We start from the raw sequence: 21,353 nt of genomic DNA, 5'->3' as shown, positions 1-21,353 counted from the left end.
AAGCTTTTAACATTTTTTTTTCATAAGGAACGCATTGTTTCGTTTCGTATCACTAACACGACTAAACTACTGGATAGTTGACTTCCGGCTGTCATAGCAGACGACAAAACCGAGCTCTAGGCCTAAACACGGTTACACCACAGCAAGCAAGATGGAAACAGAAGACCAAGTCGTCGAAGAAGTTTTGGAAAATGAAGATGATGACGTACGGATATTCATTTTTATGTTCTTTAAACAGAGATAAATGCCCTTTCACGATTTGTAGACCTAATTTTGACATTGATTTTATTCAGTCGTTGTGCAAAAAGAGTTTTTGTGCTTGTTCTTTGTTTTAAAGACATCACTCGGCTACAGGACATTTATATAGTCATTTCTTTAAAAACACCATATAAAAGTGTAGCAAAGATAAACTACATAGAGTATAGAGGGACGTAAGAGTATTTTTCCTTTTAAATAATTCTGGACTTTAGCTAGTCTATAGGCCCATATGCCCAACAAGACACATTTTATTGAATATGCCTAGAATCTAGTTTAGTTGAGGGTAAAACGAAGAATATCACATGTCACAAAAAGAAGTTTATGTGTAGAAGATAGACTAGATCAGCCGATGGGGGCTTAAATTGGTTTAATATTCGTACATTATCATACGCAATAATAGCTCTACATATATAATGTTGACATATTGTTGTTTTGATAATCAATATGCGACGTTAAATAAAAAAAATTGTAGATCTTGTTTCTTGTAGTACATGTAGATCTATATGACACTCTGCCAGTAGAGGTCTACAGGTGATCGCAAGATCGTTAGAAACGGATTGTAGATTAACTATTTTAACTTTTGCTAGGGCATCACTTTGTATAAAGTAACGTTGTCTCGTTTCCATAAACAATTTATAGTATTCTTGATGTCGGAAATTCTTACCAGTCAATAAACTTTCCAATCACCAATGTTATAGGATTGGAAAGAGCTTGTCATGTTAGGTAAATTTGTTACTGAATACCCTGTAAATATTTTAGCCCCAGCACCCTCATCAAAACTATGCACACAAATACGTTGTAGCACAGCTTTTAACGGAATGTTGGTTGTATCAATGTTTTGGGGGTTTGTTTGTCCGAACTGCAGACTCTTCTTAATCTCCTCATTATCTTAATCACGTTTTAATTATGATTTATAACTATTTTTTCAAGTTATAAATGGAAAAACACTGCCTTTTACCAGTGTGTTTCTTTATTGAAGTTATATGTGCTGTAATTTTCATACTCACGAATCAAGAAGACCTTTAGATATGTTATTCACCACAAAAAGTTACCAACATTTTGAGAATTAAATTACTTCCAATGCATAGCTTCAAATTTTACAGGTAAAAATATGCTGAAAATAATTTTTGGCAGTACTGCCAAAAATCATTATATTAATGTAATTTTCAGAGCAGTGAAATAGAACATATGGTCAGATTGTTGTCTACAATTTCATTTCACATTTTATAGTATTACTTGTAGTATGTAGAGTGATTTCTGAAGGTAATCTAAACATACATAAGACATAAAAAACAATAATTTCACAGTGCATAACGTCTGTGTTCTAACTAAGGTAATATATGGTATCATATATGTTTGACTGTCCGTTTGAATGATTTTCATAGCTTTATTCATTAAACCTTATGGTTTTAAATAGATTACTGAAGAAAACATAGCACATCAAACTTTTCGCCCAATTATTCATATAACTTTAAAGTTGAAGTTTTCAGTTTGAAAAAATAGCATTGATCTTGTCTATGAAAAAATGGTATGAAATGTCAGTAATTTTGTTTTTCAGGAATCCTTATTTCAAGACATTGATATGCTCCAGAATCATGGAATTGTAAGATTTTATTCATAAAGTTATATTTATTTTCTATATACCTTTATGTTTATCTACATGTATGTATACGACTTGAAGCAAATAATTCAGGTAATGATGTAATGAAATTGAGATTTTATCCAGCATTGTCTTTGCTGAGTAACAAAGGTTTACAAAATTTTTAATTTCAAAATTGTCTAATGATTAAGGTTTGAAGACAAATAAATTACATTTTAGGTTACCACATGAACACCATATATGCTTATTAGAATAAAAAGAATAATTCTATCTTTATGTTATTTTATATACATAAATATTATAATAATATGAATATGTTTAATTCTTATTAAAGAATGTTGCAGACATCAAGAAGTTAAAGCAAGCTGGGATATGTACTATCAAGGTAAGTTTTACAAATAAAATGTCAATCTTGTGCTCAGTAAACTGCTCATGGGCTCAAGCTTAAAGGTACACACAGGAATAAAATGATAACATGACACCGTACTTAATCTTTCTCGTTTATACTTTGCTCTTTGCAGGGGATTCAAATGACAACCAAGAAAAAGCTTTGTAATATCAAAGGGATATCGGAAGCGAAGATGGAAAAGATAAAAGAAGCATCGGCAAAACTCAGTGTTAGTAGTTTCGTTACATGTTCAAATATTTCAAATATTAATTGAAATGAACTGTTCATAGGAAGGGAATCACAACCATATCAAAATCAATGGAATTATTAGTATTTGAATGATGTACTAGTAGAAAGGTTACCATGACAAAAATGTTTGGCGACCTCTGAATTGGAACCCATGTGGGACAGTTACTGATCATGACCATGTGTCCGTGGTGTTTCTCCTTGTATTCCAGAGTTATACACTCTCTTAAAATACTGTCAATTCTGTACTTTTAACTGTCATGTAACGTCGATCAGTGTTATGGTGGTTCTATCCTCCCGACTGTCGGATAATGTTCATTCTTCTTCTCAACGTCCTCACCGACACCGTTTCAGTTGAGCTGCCGCTCCTATATGAGAAAGGCTGCTCTGCAAATCTCCATACTATTAATAGTGTCTTAAAAATGATAGATTCAGCTTCCACTCTGCGTCTAAACATAACGATAGCGGACGACTGGTATGCCCTTATCAATGTGTCTTGGCTGGGTGGGGTGTGTTGGTGTATGTAGTGGTATGTTCAGTGAGATAGCATTACAAACATATCGCAATATCCCTTAACATACCTGCACTCACTACATGCATTTCATTTCATATGGAGGCCATAATTAACAGTATTGTGTAGTATCCGTCGATGCAATAGCTAGTTTTTCAACACTGTCCGTTACTAGAAGTAAATTTGCTTTCACTGTAACAAAACAGTGAAACTGCTTTGGTTGATAAACAGCCCCAAAACATTAAAGGCGCTTTAAGCCATCTTCATATTGGTCATCGATTTCACTGCAGATTTAACATCTTCTATTTTAGGATGCCGGATTTCTTACTGCACTCGAGTACTCCGACAAAAGAAAGCAGGTCTTCAGAATTTCGACAGGCAGTCAAGAATTTGAGTAAATATGCTCTTCATTTAAATTCGACTGAAAACAATTGTTGATTCTACCGAGAAGAAAATGTATCACAAAACATAAAAAGTAAAATAGGTTTGTCAGGAAATATCAGGGCACTGTTAGGATGTTGGGGAATTATTCACTTCTGTGAGTGTTTCATAACGACGAAGTTCAAGGATTAAATAATCTTTTGTTCGAAAATCATTGCATAACATTGTATTTTTTTTGTTACATGTGATAACAATATAAATAAAGTGCGTTAGAATTTATTCCATATATCATTCTAGACACTCGAAAGCAAATACCAATACAAATAACAAATTTGAAATCTGTTTGATCACCTTTGATATATATATAGTTAAGACTATCCTTTTGGAAACGTTATATAGGTATGTAAATATTGGCCATTTTCATTGCCGTTTAAGGGATAAATAAATTTGTTCAGGATAAATTTAATTTTCAATATTTCTGAAATTAACAAGCAAGCGACATTTTTCTTGCTAATATATATTATAATAAGCGGTTTTAGTAGTAATATTTTGCAAAAATTCCACTTTATTACCAAAAGCAAACTTATTGGCGGCGGACTGGAAAGCATGTCTATAACAGAAGCGTTTGGAGAATTTCGCACAGGAAAAACGCAGCTATCGCATACGTTATGTGGTAAGTATATATACTATTGTCATATTGTAATTATCGCACAGGAAAAACACAACTATCGCATACGTTATGTGGTAAGCATATACTATTGTATTGTAATTATAGCATAGGAAAAACAGTTATCGCATACTTTGTGTGGTAATCATATGCTGTTGTCGTATTGTAATTATCGCACAGGAAAAACACAGATATTGCATACATTATGTGGTAAGTATATACTATTGTCGTATTGCAATTATACTAAAGTCTCTAATTAAGTTGCTACGAAGTATGTCAGTTTTTTTTTTTTTTTTTTGTTTTTTTTTTTTTTTTTTTGGTTGTTTTTTTTTAATTTACTTTATTTTCATATATGTATTTACCTGAATATGATATACGCTACCATTACGCGTATACTATTTCTTAAAATCATGCCTTCTAGTTTCTACAAAATGCAAAACATGAAATAGTTTATTGGTCATAAATACAACGTTGTAACTTGCTGTAAATGCCTATATGTATTTGTCATTTTAGTTACAACCCAACTGCCGGGAGCTAATGGTTACACCGGAGGGAAAGTAATGTTTATTGACACAGAGAATACTTTGTATCCTTTTATGTAAAGCATCATTGGTAAACCATACTAAGAAAGTATTTAAGTTCACACGGCTTGATTTTCTTATATTATTCAAAAGTTGATATTTTACCGATACACTTTACTGATTTTGTCAAAAACAATGCGCGCATAGAAAGATAGGGTAAATTCGTAGTATTGTCATGTCGTTTCGTGGTCTTCCATGACAGAAAGAATGAACGCGTTACATTTTTATTGCATTACTATTTATTTATACTTTGTTAAACACATGAAGAAATGAAAATATTTACATTAAAACACGGAAAATGCGAAGGCATATCCTTACAATAAAGGAAAATCACCAGAATCTACTCATAAGTAAAATGATACTTCACAGAAAACCATTGAACTTAAAATCATGTCATAGCACTTACAGAAAACAATATTAAACTAACAATCATATCATAATACATGTTTAAGATGGATTTGTTTACTGATTGCTGTGTTTCTTTGAGCCAGTTTTATTATTCAGATGACGTACTGTTTGGCATTTCATTTTAACACATATTGTTTTACAAAAAGTTAATAATGAATACACAGCCACGCAACTGTTATAAATCCTTAATTTCAAAAAGCCGTCCAGATAGATTACGAACAATCGCTGATCGATTCAATCTGGATCAAAGTGCGGTTTTGGACAACGTTCTCTATGCCAGAGCATATACAAGTAAGTTTAAATTTAAATGTTATTGAATCAATAAAGGAATGAATAAACACGGTATAGGGAATCTTCTATATTGTTAAAATAAATTCAGACGTCCTTGTGAAACAGTCGAGTAAGATAAGTGAATGATTATTAACCCTAACACTATGTCATTACGTTAATTTTAACTTAGACATTTTATTCACAAACACCTTATCAGCTTTATAGTAAATTGAAGTTAACGTTACCTATACCACATAATTCGTGTCAATTAATTAATATATATATGTCTTCTTTTTAGGTGAACACCAATTCGAACTGCTAGACTTTGTTGCTGCGAAATTCTATGAGGAACCAGGTGTCTTCAAACTTCTGGTGACTAAATATTTAAGATTAACTTTTTGTGGTGTACCTTTTATTTTGTTGGAATACGGCGCTTTGCAATCTATCACTATATAATATTATAATGATATTAGTTTACATAGGTCGCAAACATTACTCATGGTAATGATGATGTGGATGGAAAGGCAACTGTAATGATGAGAAGAGATCATGTATCACCTAGCTTTTGATGAGTTCTTACTATCGAACTCACGAGAATAAAGATTCAAATTTACTGCAAAGTTTACATTTACAAAAAATATTGTTTAATAATGAAATGATGCTTCCTAGTCTGATTTCTGATGCTTATTAATTTCGACTCTCTATTTCTACAGGTCATCGATTCTATAATGGCTCTCTTTAGAGTGGATTTCAGTGGTAGAGGTGAGCTAGCTGATAGACAACAAAGACTTGCCCAAATGCTGTCGAGACTACAGAAAATATCTGAAGGTAAATGAAAGAAATATTGCTGCCTGATCATCAGATAGTATGACTATGTTTTAACGTAATAAATAAATAAAAGTAAAATATACATCCATTGCCAGTTTTACTTCGAAAGAAGTTGAAGGCTTATTCTAAAGCCACATTAATTGTTACAATCTCAACCTTGTGGAAAATTGAAAAAGAAATTATTACAATAAGATATTTTCATAACTATGGAATCTATATTCATAGATAAAAACACACTTATTTACACTTCTCTATCTAATCTCTAAATTTTGAATTTACTAATATTCGATACTGAAATTATTTTCAGAGTACAATGTAGCTGTATTTGTAACAAACCAGATGACAGCTGATCCAGGAGCAACCATGTCGTACGTATACTTCTACATAAGAATTTTAATTTTGGAAAATTTAGATACACGTACTCGTATAACAGTGTTCTTGTGAAATCCTTTAACGATAATGTCAAAATGTTCAGAAAAATGTAAAAAGATATATATATGATTATCAATTTTCGCTGTGTACAATATATTTATAAAGTTAAACTTTTTATATCTTATAAGTTTCCAAGCTGATCCAAAGAAACCAATTGGTGGAAACATACTGGCGCATGCGTCAACTACAAGACTTAGTCTACGGAAAGGAAGAGGAGAAAACAGAATAGCCAAAATATATGACAGGTAAATTAATTAATTAAGCTTTCCTTTCTTAATTTTCACGTTTAAAAATCTCATTAATTGTCAAAGACCTGGGAATAAAAAAAATGAAATCAACCCAATGCAAATAAAGTAAGAGCCTCGATTGTTGAGTTGAGGTTCCTGACATTCAGCTACCACTAGCCTTTCACCTCTTGTGTCGCAATGCTAGTTTGTGTAAAAGACGTACGTATGGTAGTTCCGTAATGGCCAATACTGAACATAGGTTTTTTTCTCTCTGAGGCCTTGGTCTATCAAAATAGAGCATATTCTGAACTGTCCATAGCTGAAAACAAATCGAAAAAATATACCTTGGTCCTTGAAAAAAGAGAAAGAACTTTAATGGAGTTTTGTAATTTCTCTTTAGCCCCGACCTGCCTGAAAATGAAGCAACATATGCCATAACTGCAGGAGGTATCGCTGATGCAAAGGAATGATGATAGTGATATTTACTGGTTTAAAGTTCAAAAGACATTCAATATTTTCTATTCATGTGACAAAAATGTAGACGCTTATTTATTTGATCGTTTTTATTGTGAAATCAAGTTGATATTCAATCATGTTATTAATATATTCATGTAATAAACATCGTTGAACTTTGTTTGTGTTAGTTTTCTTAAGTCTTACGCACTAGAACTTGAGAAAAAAGTTTATAGCAAAAAGTAAATATCATCTTCAGCCTCCTTTTAATAGCAATGTCATATTGCTATCAATAATATATTGATAACAAAATCATTAAATCAACCATATGGATTTGCCGACATCTATAATTCAAACTATAAATATACATGTAACTGACTTCGTGGACTCACATCTTGACGCAAAATACAGCTGAACAATGAAGGAGATTTATCATAGTGATTATTGTGCCCAAAAAGCGTATAAGTAGCGTTAACATTTGGACGTTTTCGGTACAAAAAAAATAATGTAACATGATATATCGTGAGCTGCATTTCTTAACATTTTTCTTCTAGCTATGGAAATATGTAAATATGTAAATATGTAAAAACTTTTCATCTCACGTGGGAATCAGTTATGACATTATTTGTTATATAAAGAACAAATAGAATCAAATGAAATAACATGGCAAATGTTTATAATGCTTGACAATCAATAAACACAATGTAATCGCGAACCAAAAATTGTTTTAGCACCTTCTAGAGTAATGGTTTCAATTTGATTCACCTATGTAGCACATTGAACGTTTTCATGATGTTGCTTCGTGCTTCTCATAAAGTTCTGTGATGTGGGGTTTGAAAAATTTCCGCAAATTAGGTCTCTTATTTTTGAAAGTGGGCGTCAATAGGTTGTTGTCCATTGAAAATGGTTCTGAGTGAAGATGGATATCTTTAACCTGAAGAAGATACAAACAAATTATTAAGTTTTTCTTCTGATTTTTATAACCTTCATACTCTGTTTGACATTTTATACTAACTACATAAAGGACAGAAAAATGTAGACCTCGTCCTTTTAAGCAAAGAAAATAGACTTGTATTTCTAAAATATGCAACATATTTTGCAACAACGGATTAACAAGCGACCAGAATGCTCTCTTCAACAACGTTTTTTAATGAAATTGTATTAAATGTTGTCTATTCTGTTAAGTTCAAACATTTGATTCAATTTATTTACCTGTTCAAAAGATTTCAATCCCATGGATTTACCGACACTGATGATGTCTTGGAGTATTACATCTTTTAGTTTCTGAAAAAATATAAATAAAACACTACACTTGACGCTTCGTTTTCAGTAAGGCATTTGCTTCTTTATATCTGTAAATAATTCAAAACAATTTCATCCAGGCATGTTTATAAAAGCTACTGAGCATTTTTTCGTCGTGGGAAACTTAAACTGAAACGCACAATTTTTAGCATATTTTGCCAAAGTCTACAAGTAACACAACAATCTACGCGTCAACAGTGATTCCTAAGGTTAGGCCCGATGCGTACACTGTCATGTTCAAGTTTATCTAAAAAGTGACATATAGGCACACAGAATATCATTAGTATAAACGGGGGCGAACACCTTAAAGATAATGAAAAGAAACCGACCTGACAGGTACAAAGCTCGTCCATTTTCGTAGGTAGTCCTTCTTTTTCTGCCCAAGCTGGCACGACCTCAATGTCTGGTACCATCACACCCATGAGGTAAGGCTTAAACAGACAAAAATTGTGTTACGATATTACGCTGACCCTAATCTTACTTAATCTAGAGCGTTTTACGTCTAAAAAAAAAACAAACAAAAAACAATACATTATTATCACGCGGCATTATGTAATATGCTTTTACATCATAACTTCTGATTTGATTTTTTTTCCGAAAATGTGTTTGTATTGTATTTCTGTATATCCGTTCTCGAATTATGTGTGAACTACAAATACGTATTGTGCATAGCATTTCGTGGATTTGATACCATGGTAACTCACTTTTAAACTGTCTCCTTCGACAAATGCTTGCGCCACGAATTCGCTTCTCATGTAGACATTTTCTATCTTCTCTGCTGCCACGTATTCACCCTGTAATTGTATAAATCAGGACTTAAATAACCAGAAAATCCACATTTATTAATATAATAGGAAAAAGAAGTTCAATTGATTTTAAATATTTATCAACATTATGAGAAAAAGTGATACTTCATATCAGATTGAAGACGTCATATGTAAGAAAAATACCTGTGCCAATTTAAATATGTTTTTCTTTCTGTCGATGATTCGTAAAGCTCCATTCTGTAGACGAAAACAATAAAGAATATATCAATTTTTAATTTATCGTAATTTATACAATTTATATGCAAAATATAAATTCAAACCATATAAAAACTAGGCCGAATTGGTGTTTTACGATACTCCAAAAAGCAACTAAATTTCATGCTTTAGTTATAATGTTTAAATGCAAATTAAATTTGTCTGTCTAATAACAATTCCTAGTTAATCTTTACATGTTAAAATATTTTCTCATATGAAATAAAATTGTTTACTGCATTTTATTGATTTTTTTTTTAAATTATTGTATAGGCTATGTTGTAAAATTTTGTTTGCATAAAAACGATATTTTTACTCACAGGTAGCCATTCACCAATGTCCCCTGTGTGAAGCCATCCATCGTCGTCTTTTGTTTCCGCTGTCTTCTCTGGGTTTTTGTAATAGCCAACAAATACATTGTCCCCTTTGGCACAGATCTAAGTAATGATGAAAATATTGCTGAAATTGCTACAATAATGCTAATTCAATATTTCGACGAAATACAAACAGATCATGGTTTTTTTCTTTTGTAATTAAAACTTACTTCTCCTTTTCCATCAGTAGCGTAATAGTCCATCTCCGGAACATCAACTACTTTGACCAAGTTACAGGGCAAGGGACATCCAACATGACCTGAAATTTAGGAGTTGTTACTCTTAATCAAGGATTCATATACGTCCTTGCTGTTAGTATTATAATCGAGTAAATAAATTAATATTAAAACCTTTTATGCAATATCAACTATAATTCACTTCTTCATGATATTTTAATCGGTTTTTTATGGCGAACACTCACCGGCTTCGGTCTCTCCTGGTACGTTAAACGTTATTCCAGCCGCTGCCTCTGTTTGTCCGTATCCTTCTAATACCTTAAACACATTATATTATGACAACTAAATTTTACTAAGTAATAAAACAGTGGCAAGAAGCATTGCATTCCTTTGAAGTTTTGATCATGATAGTAAAACCAATATTGTTAAGTTTCTCCGATATTTGGTTAGGAAAAATGATATACACATTTTGTATTTGATGATTTAACTTGGACTTCTTTTCAAAGATGGACATAGGACATTGTCTAATAAGAAACTACCGTTAACGTATTTAATTTACCGGTAGATTTATCTTAGCGCTTTTCGCGCTGTCTGTCTTTGAAGCACCAATCATGTACAGCGCTAATATTTGTTTTAAAAGTATTTCCAGTATTGAACAACTGAATTGCACTAATTTTAAGGAATAGATAAGCTGAAATGTCAACAGAAGGTAGGAAAGATATTTACCAAACATCCAAATGCCGCCCTGACAAAGTCTAAGACCTTGCCTCCCAGTGGAGCTGAGCCAGTGATGATAATCTTTACACGGCCCCCTACAGTTTGTTGCACTTTTTTAAACACCAGCTGATCCCATATACTGTCTCTCCTCACCACACCTCTAAAATTTCGTAACATTTTATGAACAAAATATGAACTTCTTAGGTGTATTTTAGTTTATTCATATTCATGAAATTGGATGGCTATAATGTCGAGATGCTCATAAGTAATATAATTATTCGTATAATTTTTGACATATAAGTATTATACTTTGTTCCGGTAAGCATATACAGATATGTAAATCAAGCTTAATCCTAACCAAAATCGGTACCTTTTCACTTCATTCGTTTTCGCATGCAGGGCCATATTCAGCAACGTTGATTTTAGCTTGCTCCCTTGTACACTAGACAGTATCTGCAATAGAGTGATGATGTAGGTAGTTTCATAGGTAGTTTCGAAAGTCTGACATATTGACATACTAAGTAATCGACAACATTGTGAACTATTGATTATGTTGTGCAATGAAACCTGGCCTGAACAATTGAACAACCGAGCACACAAAACTGGCTTTGAACATATCACCTTATCTCATCGCATTTAGTTCTCATCTTGGGGCCGCGATGGACGAGTGGTTAAAAAGTATTCCCCACATCAGCAATCATCAGGTCACAACGCCATAACTTGCCATGAATTATTATAATTATAAAGTTATCTCGACTATTTTCACACCAGCGAAATTATCCTTTTGAATACAATATAGTAACAAATTAGCAATTACCTTGTCGTATATACGGTTTAGAAGACGAGGTACTGTTATGAATATTGTGGGCTTCAGAGCTTGGAGGTCCTCAGTTAATAACTTCACGTCACCCCTCGAGAATCCGATTTGAGCTCCGTGCATAAATGCCACGATCTGTAATTAGAAGTGGATATTCCAAAACGTATTCATTCACATTATACCATTCATGATTTTAGAATACTACACGAGTGTTTTCATATAAGGTTCATAAAATGAGATTTAGAAGTTACATTTTTTTATCTCTAACGAAAAAACCTTTAAGACAAATATCAATATGAATTTTCATATAAAATTCACACTTGGAAATAATCTTGAGAAAATTCGCTTGATAGTATGACCATCAACAATGCATAATGCAAATTAAGTTCCAATGTGCAATTCGAAGCCAAATTATACATATTACCTGAATGCGTAACAATTTGTGTAAACCGTTGCATCCAAAGTCTGAAGATATTTGCTTAATTGTAACGGTTTAACGCTTAATCATTCGTGCAAATGCCTGATACAAAAATGTTACCTGCATGCCTCTTTCGAACACATGCGCCATGGGAAGGTAGGATAGATGAACATCCTGCGGTGTGACAGTTACACCTTTCTGAAATGGAGGAAAGTTTAAATAATTTGCACCTCTGTTTATTAGTATACATGCATGCCTTAGCACCACAAAATGGTTGATATCAACACATTTCGTCCTATGTATAAAGACAGTCTGGTTATAAAGTCCATTTCATCCATTTGGTGATCTGCAAAGATAGGTTTAATTGTAATTTCTAATTTACTTAATGCTAAAGAGTAAGCGAATTTCAAATTTGAGATGCAATTTTTCGAAAACATATATTTAAACTCAAGTAAAAGTTAGAACTATTTTTCAACGTATGCTCTGGTACACCAAAAGGCAATAAACTCCAATCTAATTAATTTATGATCCTATTAAGAAGTTCAATACGGGGGTTTTAAGATCCCAAAACGACGTGAGTAAAGTACATTTTACCGTCGATAAGTCCCACCATCCGGTGATTATGACGTCATCATTTGACGTGAGTTTCGTCATAATCACCGGAAGGTGGGACTAATCGACGGTAAATTGTACTTCATCCACGTCGTTTTGGGGTCTCGAAACCAAAGTATAGGCCTCTTATTCTATCTTTAAATGCATTCCAAGAAAACTTACCAGTGCTGTATATGCTACAGCTGACATGTTGCTAATAAGGTTTTGATGGGAAAGCATGACTCCTTTAGGATCACCTATAGAATCAATTAAGAGTAACGGATCATGAGACTAGTTTCAATTACAGTTACACTTGGTAAATATCTGGATTATAGACTTTAAATGAAAAAGAAAACGTCGCTACAATACAATATCGTGTATTGGAAACACAAAATTCACTCCCAAAACACCCACAAAAATAATTATTTCAATAAAAAATTATTTACACTGATAACGCAAAATATTGCAGATGTAAATTACCACAAAAATTATCACAAAAAAAACTCATTAGAATGCATTGAAAACGTAACATCAATTTGGGGTAATCAACCTTTGCAATTTTAGTAACAGTGTGTAAGTGTCAGACAACACACTGATTTAATCATAATCACGCACTTCGAGACAAATGTGACTAAGAGCGATTACCAGTACATGAGTGATTAAACAAGTCAATCGGGACCCTATTACCTATTACGTACAAACAAAATAAGGCAATCCAGTACGTCACCTTCATACAACAGGAGTTTTTGGTCTGCTTGATACAAAATTTGGGTAAATGCTAAGGCCAAATATGAATATTTCATACGGTTTTCATTAATTTATGAAGTTTGAAGGCTTGCATGACTAAAACGAAATCTAACTGCCGACGGTGATATATTTTTCTTTTTTTTTCACGAAGTGGTAGCTATTTAATTAGCAATTTATCTTAACCAACGATATCCATAGACGTGATAATAGATTATATTATTTAATACCTGTAGTTCCACTTGTGTAGCATATAGTAGCCAAATCTGTTGGTACCGGAGGCTGTAACATCCAATGGTATATAATAACATAGATTACAGATATGGGAAGGAATTATCGCCAAATAGAGCAAACTGTTCTCCATCCATCTTGACCTCTTGATTTATTCGATTACATAAACATATCATACATACGTCTCAAAAAACGATGAACATTGTCCAAAAATGTTTATTATCTCAAATTAAGTCCAGATCAATTTGATCTTACAACTCATAAAGGAAGTGTAACCTCTTGAGCAAAATTACAGCACTTACCTTCGGTTCTCTTTGGTTCGCCTTTCCTTTTGACTGTCAATATAAATACAAGATAATTTATCAATTCATAAAGCATCCAGGAAATCTAATACTCGTATATAAATTCAAAATAACCCATGAAAATGACACAACGATTTTCTCAGCGACATTCATTTGAAATATATGTGTCATGCAGTAATACATGTATAATGCTGTATAAATACCAGGAAAATTTTACTTCAAATAGATATGACTTACAATATTATATATATGTAGTGGGCAAAAGGGAAAATCAACTTTACCGAGACATCTCAAATTATATGTGACGTTATGTAACGTTACATGTAATAGCAATGGAATAATTACCTTTACATCACTTATTGGAAACTAACTTATTTTCGTGTGCGATTTAAATTTTAGGGCGTTATAAAAGCGCAAAAAATAGAATTACCGTCAAAATCTTTCAAATGTATGAAAATAGACTATAAAAGTCTAAATCGCGAAATAAAATCACCGTGAAAAGGTTCTTATAGGCATGGTAACGCAAAATTAAGTCCCGCGAAAATCAGTTGGTTTACCGTTCTCTGTACTACACAACAAAGATGCATCAGAGAAATATTACCTCTACAACACTGAACTCTTCGATGTCTATCTTGGCAGCAGCAGCTAGTTCTTTCAATTCGTCCGTCACCTCCTCGATCAGAATGATACACTTAAGAGACGGTGTCGTCTCTACACTGTCCAGCAGTGTCTTCGCCTTTGATACTTTGTCACATACCACATGGGTGATACCAACTAAAACGAAAGAGATAGTGCTTCACTCACAAAGTCACAGTTTTGTATTGAAAATGAACGTTATCATTATTCTCTATGCCAGTCAAAAACTAAATATTTTCAAGGAGGTAATATTTCATGATTTTGACAAAAATCGACATTTTTACAAAATTTAATTTCATAAAATAACTTAAAGATGTTCCACCGTTGATAAATGGTATTTTTTCACTATTAAAAACAGGAGCAGACGATTTAGTATTTTTCTTCAGTTACAAAAGTTACTTAATTTACACGATTACCGTCATTGAAAAGTTTCTAATTTTACTTCAAGTTGAAAATATAAAAAATAATTAATTGCATCCCGAAAAAATTCCGTAGCACTATATCCTATATGGAATGAAGTACTGATTGCTCATGCACCAAAGACAAAATAAATTATTTTATAATATTTTTTGTGTTAATTAGACATATATATACATGATTAAACACCATTTATCGTTCAATTGATGAATATCATTTATGCTCTGTCGTCGATGGAGTATCTTTAAGATAGCAAAAGGTATTGATGATGTTTAGTGTTACCTCATCCCTTTGTATTGACATTATTTACAGTAATATTGAGCTAAATGTATAAAAAATATAATAAAATGTTGAAACTATATAGAACAATCAAAAGACTTTGGTGACTTACTCTGGTTGATGATGAAGCTGCAGGCGGTTGTACCTAAGGTATCGTATAGAGGGACAGAGACCATGGAGAACATGATACTGGCCTGTTCAGCCACCACATACTGCGGGTAAACAAGAGATATGGAGCTTTATAGAAATGTTGATAATAAGCTTAGATTAGTACAGTCAAGCCTCTATGATTCGAACACTCATGAATCGAATTTCTCGCTGAAATTTTGAGGTTTGATTGTATAATTTCATAATTAAATAATTTGCATTAAATTCATTCCAAAAATAAATTACACCACAACTCTGATTTCATTGATGCGTGATTTCTTTGGTATTTTTTCGAGAAAAAGGATAAAACCAACAATATTATCAAATTTATTGCTAAATAAACACCGCATATTAGTATAATAGATTTATATATATTTTAATAGAATAAATAGCATTATAATTCTAGTAAAAGGGTTAGACAAGAAAACGTGAAATACATTGCATGTTTCCGGTTTCATCTATGTATGAGCACTTTGTTATTTTTCGAGCAAAAACGTTAAAATCAACAATGCTATCAAACAAATTATTAATTATGCATTATGGTTTGAAGCACAAAATATGAATACATTCAACAGGCATACAAACCTCAATTCTGTTCATGCTGTAAAACCCAAGAAATTCATCATTGCTTGCTTTTAATCCAAGATCTAACAGTCCCGACCCGAATGCAATGGCTCGGTCATACACCTGCGGTTATAGTAATATACCTCTTAATTTTGAGCATGAAAATAATGTTTCAGTTTTCAATATTAGCAAAATTATCAAAGTGTCACAATAAAATGGGTTCCAAGAAGTAACAGACGGTGATTGGGGATTCTCTACTCACCTCTTGCGAATGTCGACACCTTATCAATATTTCTCAAACAAAATTCGAATCATTGTCTTGAGTAATATTTCTGCTTAGCAAATTTATAAATTGAAAATGCTATTAAGAATCTGATAAATTCTTTTATTCTTCATAAAAAGTTCCTAGTAATATCCTATTACTTTGGGTAACCTATCTCGATATAACTAAACTTTTGAAATCGATAAATAGGCAGTTACTCGTTAGATTCCATACTGTAAAAGATGAGCCGGCCTTGACATCTAAATACGGCTACAAACATATAATCACAGAGACGTCAGCGAATGTACTCTACTCGACGTTGATACAGCTATCCAGAATACCCTATAGAGTTCACTTTTGCCAGAGGAAGATGTCATGCTAACCTGTCTATATGATAACCACTCGTATTCCTTTGACGGTCCCGTTCTCGCTCCCAAACATGGTCCATCATCTATTCACCACAAATATGAAACAAAACGTAATACATTATCTGTGACAGTTCCCGCTTTGGTAATCACCGGGGCACAGTTGTTCAAGAGATGATTAGCGTAATAATATGATTAGAGAACGTTTCATTTTGTATTTGCTATAAAAACTGTTGTTACGTTTTCTCTAAAAGGGACAAGTACGTAAATAATGGAATACTTCGGGGCAATTTAATCAAATGGCGAAGTTATTTCAGCTGAAAATTTATCTTGATTTGAAAAGTGTCTTTAAATTGTAACCAGCCATTCACCATTTGAGCAAATGGGCCTAGATATCCTTTCTAATCGTCAAATGTCTATAACTGAATTCCATTTGCAGATCCGTTTCGCATGCATATTTATCTGCTGTGGGTATCCGCCGATGAAAATTATTGGAAAAGTTTGTAAGCCATGCTCTGAAAAGATTTTACCAACGTCACAAGGGTGAACATTTAAAATTGGACTGTACCTTAAATATGTTCCGTCAGTTTTTATGTCCTGTTAGTGATGTTTAGAAACAAACGTATTGATAATGAGGGCATCAGACAGGAAATGCCAGAAGCATTAAGATTTTAGACACTGTTTAAACTACATGATAAATCTACAACCGCCATTTGCATGACAAGGTCAAAAAGGACTCGATGTGTATGCTTTTCTAAAGACCAATCCGATCAAACCAGCGCTCTTGGTAGGTAATGCTATAACACTAGTAAACATAATGACACGGTTATTTGGTGACAGAAATATGTACCGAACCCTGTGGACTTGCTTATCTATAATTTACATGTATTGCACATTTGCCAAACAAAACAACAATCTACGAGTCAACAGTATTACTAAACGTTAGGCCTAGGCCTGATGCATACACACTATTTATATTATTATCAACATAGTTATGTTAAAGTACCTAAGAAGTAAAAATAGCACTAGTTTAAACAGGTCTAAAACCTTAATGGAGAGGTACAATGAACGTTTGCCTTTCCACATGCATAATGGATATTCAGAAGTTTTACAGTTTAGCTTACTTGACACTCGCAATCCCCTTTGGAAACAGTCATATGTAGTTCTAACGTCGTCATATAGGGACTGCATTTGTTTCCCATCTTTCACGAAGTGTGAACATCTTGAGCCGTCCTACAAACAGAAATAAGAACATAATTAATGATATAATGATTAATGATTCTACTTCAATGACCTAAAAACATATTTTTGACAATTCCTGTCGAAACTAACTGTCAAGCGTTACGTGTTCCATTTCATGGTCTGGCCAAGACAAGCATGACATCGAAAAGCACGCTCCATTCGATCACAGTATAACGACAACAGATAAACAAGTCGTCACATTCTTTTGAAGCTGAACGTTAAGCAGGAGCAGGCACTACCGCACTTATTGTGCATAGTTATGGTGTGCTTCAATTAAAGGACAGAACCCAAAGCATTCCTCAAAAGGGCGAGCGCTCGACTTTAGACTAGAAGTGAAGCGGTGTCAAGGGAGACGTCAGAAAGAATATGGTTAGTCAAGAAGAGAAAAGATAACCTCACAAAAGTCACCTTTTACGATCATGCAATGGGGTAGTTGGTACGTCCTAGTTGCAGGGCATGTGAGTCTTTCCTTGACTATTTTAAAATAAGAAATCAAACAAACCAACCGATGTTTTATTACATTGTCTTTTTGACAAGTTCCCTTTAATCATCTTGCTGGTTTTGGTTCATTCATTGACAACTGTCCTCCTATGTCTCCAGGTTTTGCAAGGGCGTTAAAGAATAGATGCTACACAAAAGGGATACCAAATAAAGGTGAACAGATTGTCAGGAATAATTCAGAATGTTTCCGCTGACCAAATCGTCATTCATTATCTTACATCCGACTATTACAGTAATCATCCAACTTTGAATTGCGGTGACATAGTGGTGACCATGTTTGACATTCCACTACAAGTCAGCCACCACACCAAGTATGACCACTCACATGTGGTAGTTTCCATACTATGAAAGATTTTTCCCCGTGAACTTTGGCTTTTATACACTAACAAAACATTATACGCCCTTCCAATCAAGGTCATTCTAGCCTATGACAAGAGGCAAATGAGTGCCTATCATGTTTTTAATGTCCTCAGACTTTATTTCACTACGTACCTTCAGTATAACAGACTGGTTATTCAAGTCCACAGCAGTGACCATCGGTTCTGCCCTGGTAGCCAGATAGTAGGTCGCTGCCGCTGCTGTGACAGCAGTGGCTGCTCCCAGACCTACCATAGCCCCTCCACTGTATCCAACACAATCCATCGTCTTCTTGAGCATTAGACCTGCTGTCACATCAGCTACAAACATATTTAGCTTATCATAATACGTGGTAAAACCTGGATCAGCGAAGATTAATGTTAGCTAGTATTACTTATTATATTAGCTTTTGATATAATAAGTTTTGCTTCGTTTTGCTTAAAACTTATTTTGCATTGTAGATTACAAGAGACTTATTGCTACAAAGACAACTATGTGAAGTACGCAAATATGTTATCAATGTTGATTATATAAAATGTCATTCATTACAATAAAGAATGTTACGTACCTATTTTTTGACATCGAATCCCTGTACCATTGAACGATGAACGATGAACGATGTTCTGACTCCAATTTATAATAAACTGTGGTAGCGTTTGGGATAATTTTATGCTGTATAGAATTACATGTTATCTACAGACTAGGAACCATACAGTTTAAAGTCTAGCAGACTGCAGTACTGTTATATAAACTAGACATGTGTGATATCAGGACACACTATCCTACATCAGGCACGGCCCACTACACACGGAACAATAATAAATGTGTCCATGTCTTAGTATTATAAAGTTTAACATTGACGGCGATGACAGTTGACAGTTAACATAATTAATGGTAATATTTAGTAGAATATTTGAGTGACTTACCAATCCAGTTTGTTAAGGGAAGCCAGTGTGTCCGAGGAATGTAGTCTTCGAACTTTGCCCCGTCCGTCCGTCATAATAGATTCTGTGTGTAAGGTCAGGTGGGTGTACCATATAAGTAAACAGTATATCGACTACCGTACACCCGTATCTCAATCATTATCTAACTTACTTCTGCCCACAATCGCTGTTCTCGACACTAGTGTTAAATTCAGGCTGTGTTAACGACATTCAGTTACGTCAGTAAATCAACAAAAGAAGCTCGATCAGACAAAACCGGCTGCTACCGAGGAGGTCAAATTATCAGGGTGTTTTTATTCAACCATTGAGACAGACTTGAAATTGTAAATGGCATTTTTCTCTCGTACCTAAATTTGTCAATGGCTTTTTCTCCCGTACCTACGGGTGTAATACTGGCTGGTCTATGGCAATACACTTAAATGTCGCCTGAGGCAATACAGCCTCGTGACGTCACAGCGTCAACCGAATTACTATTTTCTCGGTACAATTTTAACTTTTTTTCCAGAAACCAGGCTAGGTTTACTGTAAAAGATACAAACAACAGGTTACGCAATCTGCGTTGAAAATATCACGTAATTTTCATGTATGGAGAATTGACTTGCAGTAACATTTTTTCGAGTTTATTTTTAAATGATGGATAATCAATCATAGTAATGAAATTACAATAAAACGTCGAAATACGAGAGAAAAATGTTCTTTCATATGTGGATATGAATGTTAGGGATATCTATGTCTCTGCTTTTAGAAACACTGAACATGAAACAAAGACTAGTTTTGAGAAAAAAAATGTTTAACTGCTGTATTTGGGGCAAAACATGGAGATTTATGGAAAATGCACTTATATTAGACTTTTAAAGACTCGATGTGTGTTTTTTTCAAGCCTAATTCGGTCAAACCGTCGCTCCTACAGCATGCTATAAACACTAGTAAACATAATGGCATGGTTATTGGGTGACATAGATATGTACTGAACCCTGTGGTCTTGCAATAAAAAATGTATAATGTTTGCATATTTTGCTCAAATTTACAAGCAACACGACAATCTACGAGTCAACAGTGATATCTAATACATTTGGACAGATGCGTAGACACTTTATATCAACTCAGTTATGTTCAAGTACACATAAGAAGTGGTATATAGGCATACAGAAAATACTAGTTTAAACGGGGTCTTTAAAACGTATTTTAAAGCCATATCATTAAAGGTAGGAAACTCCTTGTAGTGAACACGTGGTACATATTTTGGGATATTGTTATATACCCGTGTACCTGTCGCCAAGAGCACCATTGAGCACGTGTTACAAAAGCCTTATCGGAGTATTCTCTGACCTTGACATCAGGCACCAGTCAATCATACTGTCTAAGTCTGGTGACAAGGTCACTGGAATGGGACGGATTGGAAATACGATACATTTGAAATGTTCCGATTATCGGTTTTTGTTGAAAACTGCATTCCATTTACTGGAAAATTTTAGAAACTGGATAAACCACAAACCGGTATATTTGCGACGTTTACTACTCGCGAATACAGAAAAACGGCATGTCGATGGTACACCGATATTTTGAACAGTCGGACAAAACCTAGCAATATAGATGGAGTCATGTAGACGAAGACTAAATGGTACATGTAAATGTTGGAAACTGTACATGTTGGAAACCAGATATTCCATTAACCGATACATCCAGACCGGCATCAAT

At 33.6% G+C, this 21,353-nt stretch overlaps 2 protein-coding genes across 3 annotated transcripts; one reads left to right on the top strand and one right to left on the bottom strand.

The window, feature by feature from the left end:
- The first annotated feature begins 66 nt into the window (after positions 1-66).
- On the top strand, positions 67-7,335 carry LOC138323870 (meiotic recombination protein DMC1/LIM15 homolog). The gene is made up of 13 exons (XM_069268772.1): positions 67-205; positions 1,817-1,861; positions 2,193-2,243; positions 2,380-2,475; positions 3,315-3,397; positions 3,963-4,057; positions 4,565-4,637; positions 5,240-5,331; positions 5,609-5,682; positions 6,024-6,138; positions 6,446-6,506; positions 6,699-6,815; positions 7,198-7,335. Exons 1-13 carry the CDS (start codon positions 152-154, stop codon positions 7,265-7,267), a joined length of 1,026 nt encoding a protein of 341 aa, XP_069124873.1. The 5' UTR covers positions 67-151; the 3' UTR covers positions 7,268-7,335.
- On the bottom strand, positions 6,219-20,156 carry LOC138323869 (long-chain-fatty-acid--CoA ligase 1-like). 2 transcript variants are annotated; one of them, XM_069268769.1, is made up of 22 exons: positions 19,638-20,156; positions 18,847-19,031; positions 17,736-17,844; positions 16,630-16,697; positions 16,006-16,107; positions 15,386-15,485; positions 14,543-14,715; positions 13,942-13,974; positions 13,639-13,690; positions 12,848-12,921; positions 12,194-12,271; positions 11,656-11,790; positions 11,209-11,291; positions 10,848-10,998; positions 10,367-10,439; positions 10,116-10,204; positions 9,892-10,008; positions 9,503-9,556; positions 9,257-9,346; positions 8,882-8,983; positions 8,463-8,534; positions 6,219-8,184 (listed from the first exon to the last, which is right to left on the bottom strand). In XM_069268769.1, exons 2-22 carry the CDS (start codon positions 19,009-19,011, stop codon positions 8,038-8,040), a joined length of 2,067 nt encoding a protein of 688 aa, XP_069124870.1. In that variant the 5' UTR covers positions 19,012-19,031; positions 19,638-20,156; the 3' UTR covers positions 6,219-8,037. The 2 variants fall into 2 exon arrangements, with proteins under 2 accessions (XP_069124870.1, XP_069124872.1); XM_069268771.1 differs by lacking the exon at positions 19,638-20,156 and adding an exon at positions 19,280-19,522.
- Positions 20,157-21,353: the final 1,197 nt, after the last annotated feature.

This window comes from Argopecten irradians, chromosome 5 (assembly GCF_041381155.1).
Source record: "Argopecten irradians isolate NY chromosome 5, Ai_NY, whole genome shotgun sequence".
Classification (NCBI taxonomy): Eukaryota; Metazoa; Mollusca; class Bivalvia; order Pectinida; family Pectinidae; genus Argopecten; species Argopecten irradians.
Note: the sequence above shows the minus strand (reverse complement) of the source record. Positions and strands in the feature narration are given on the sequence as shown.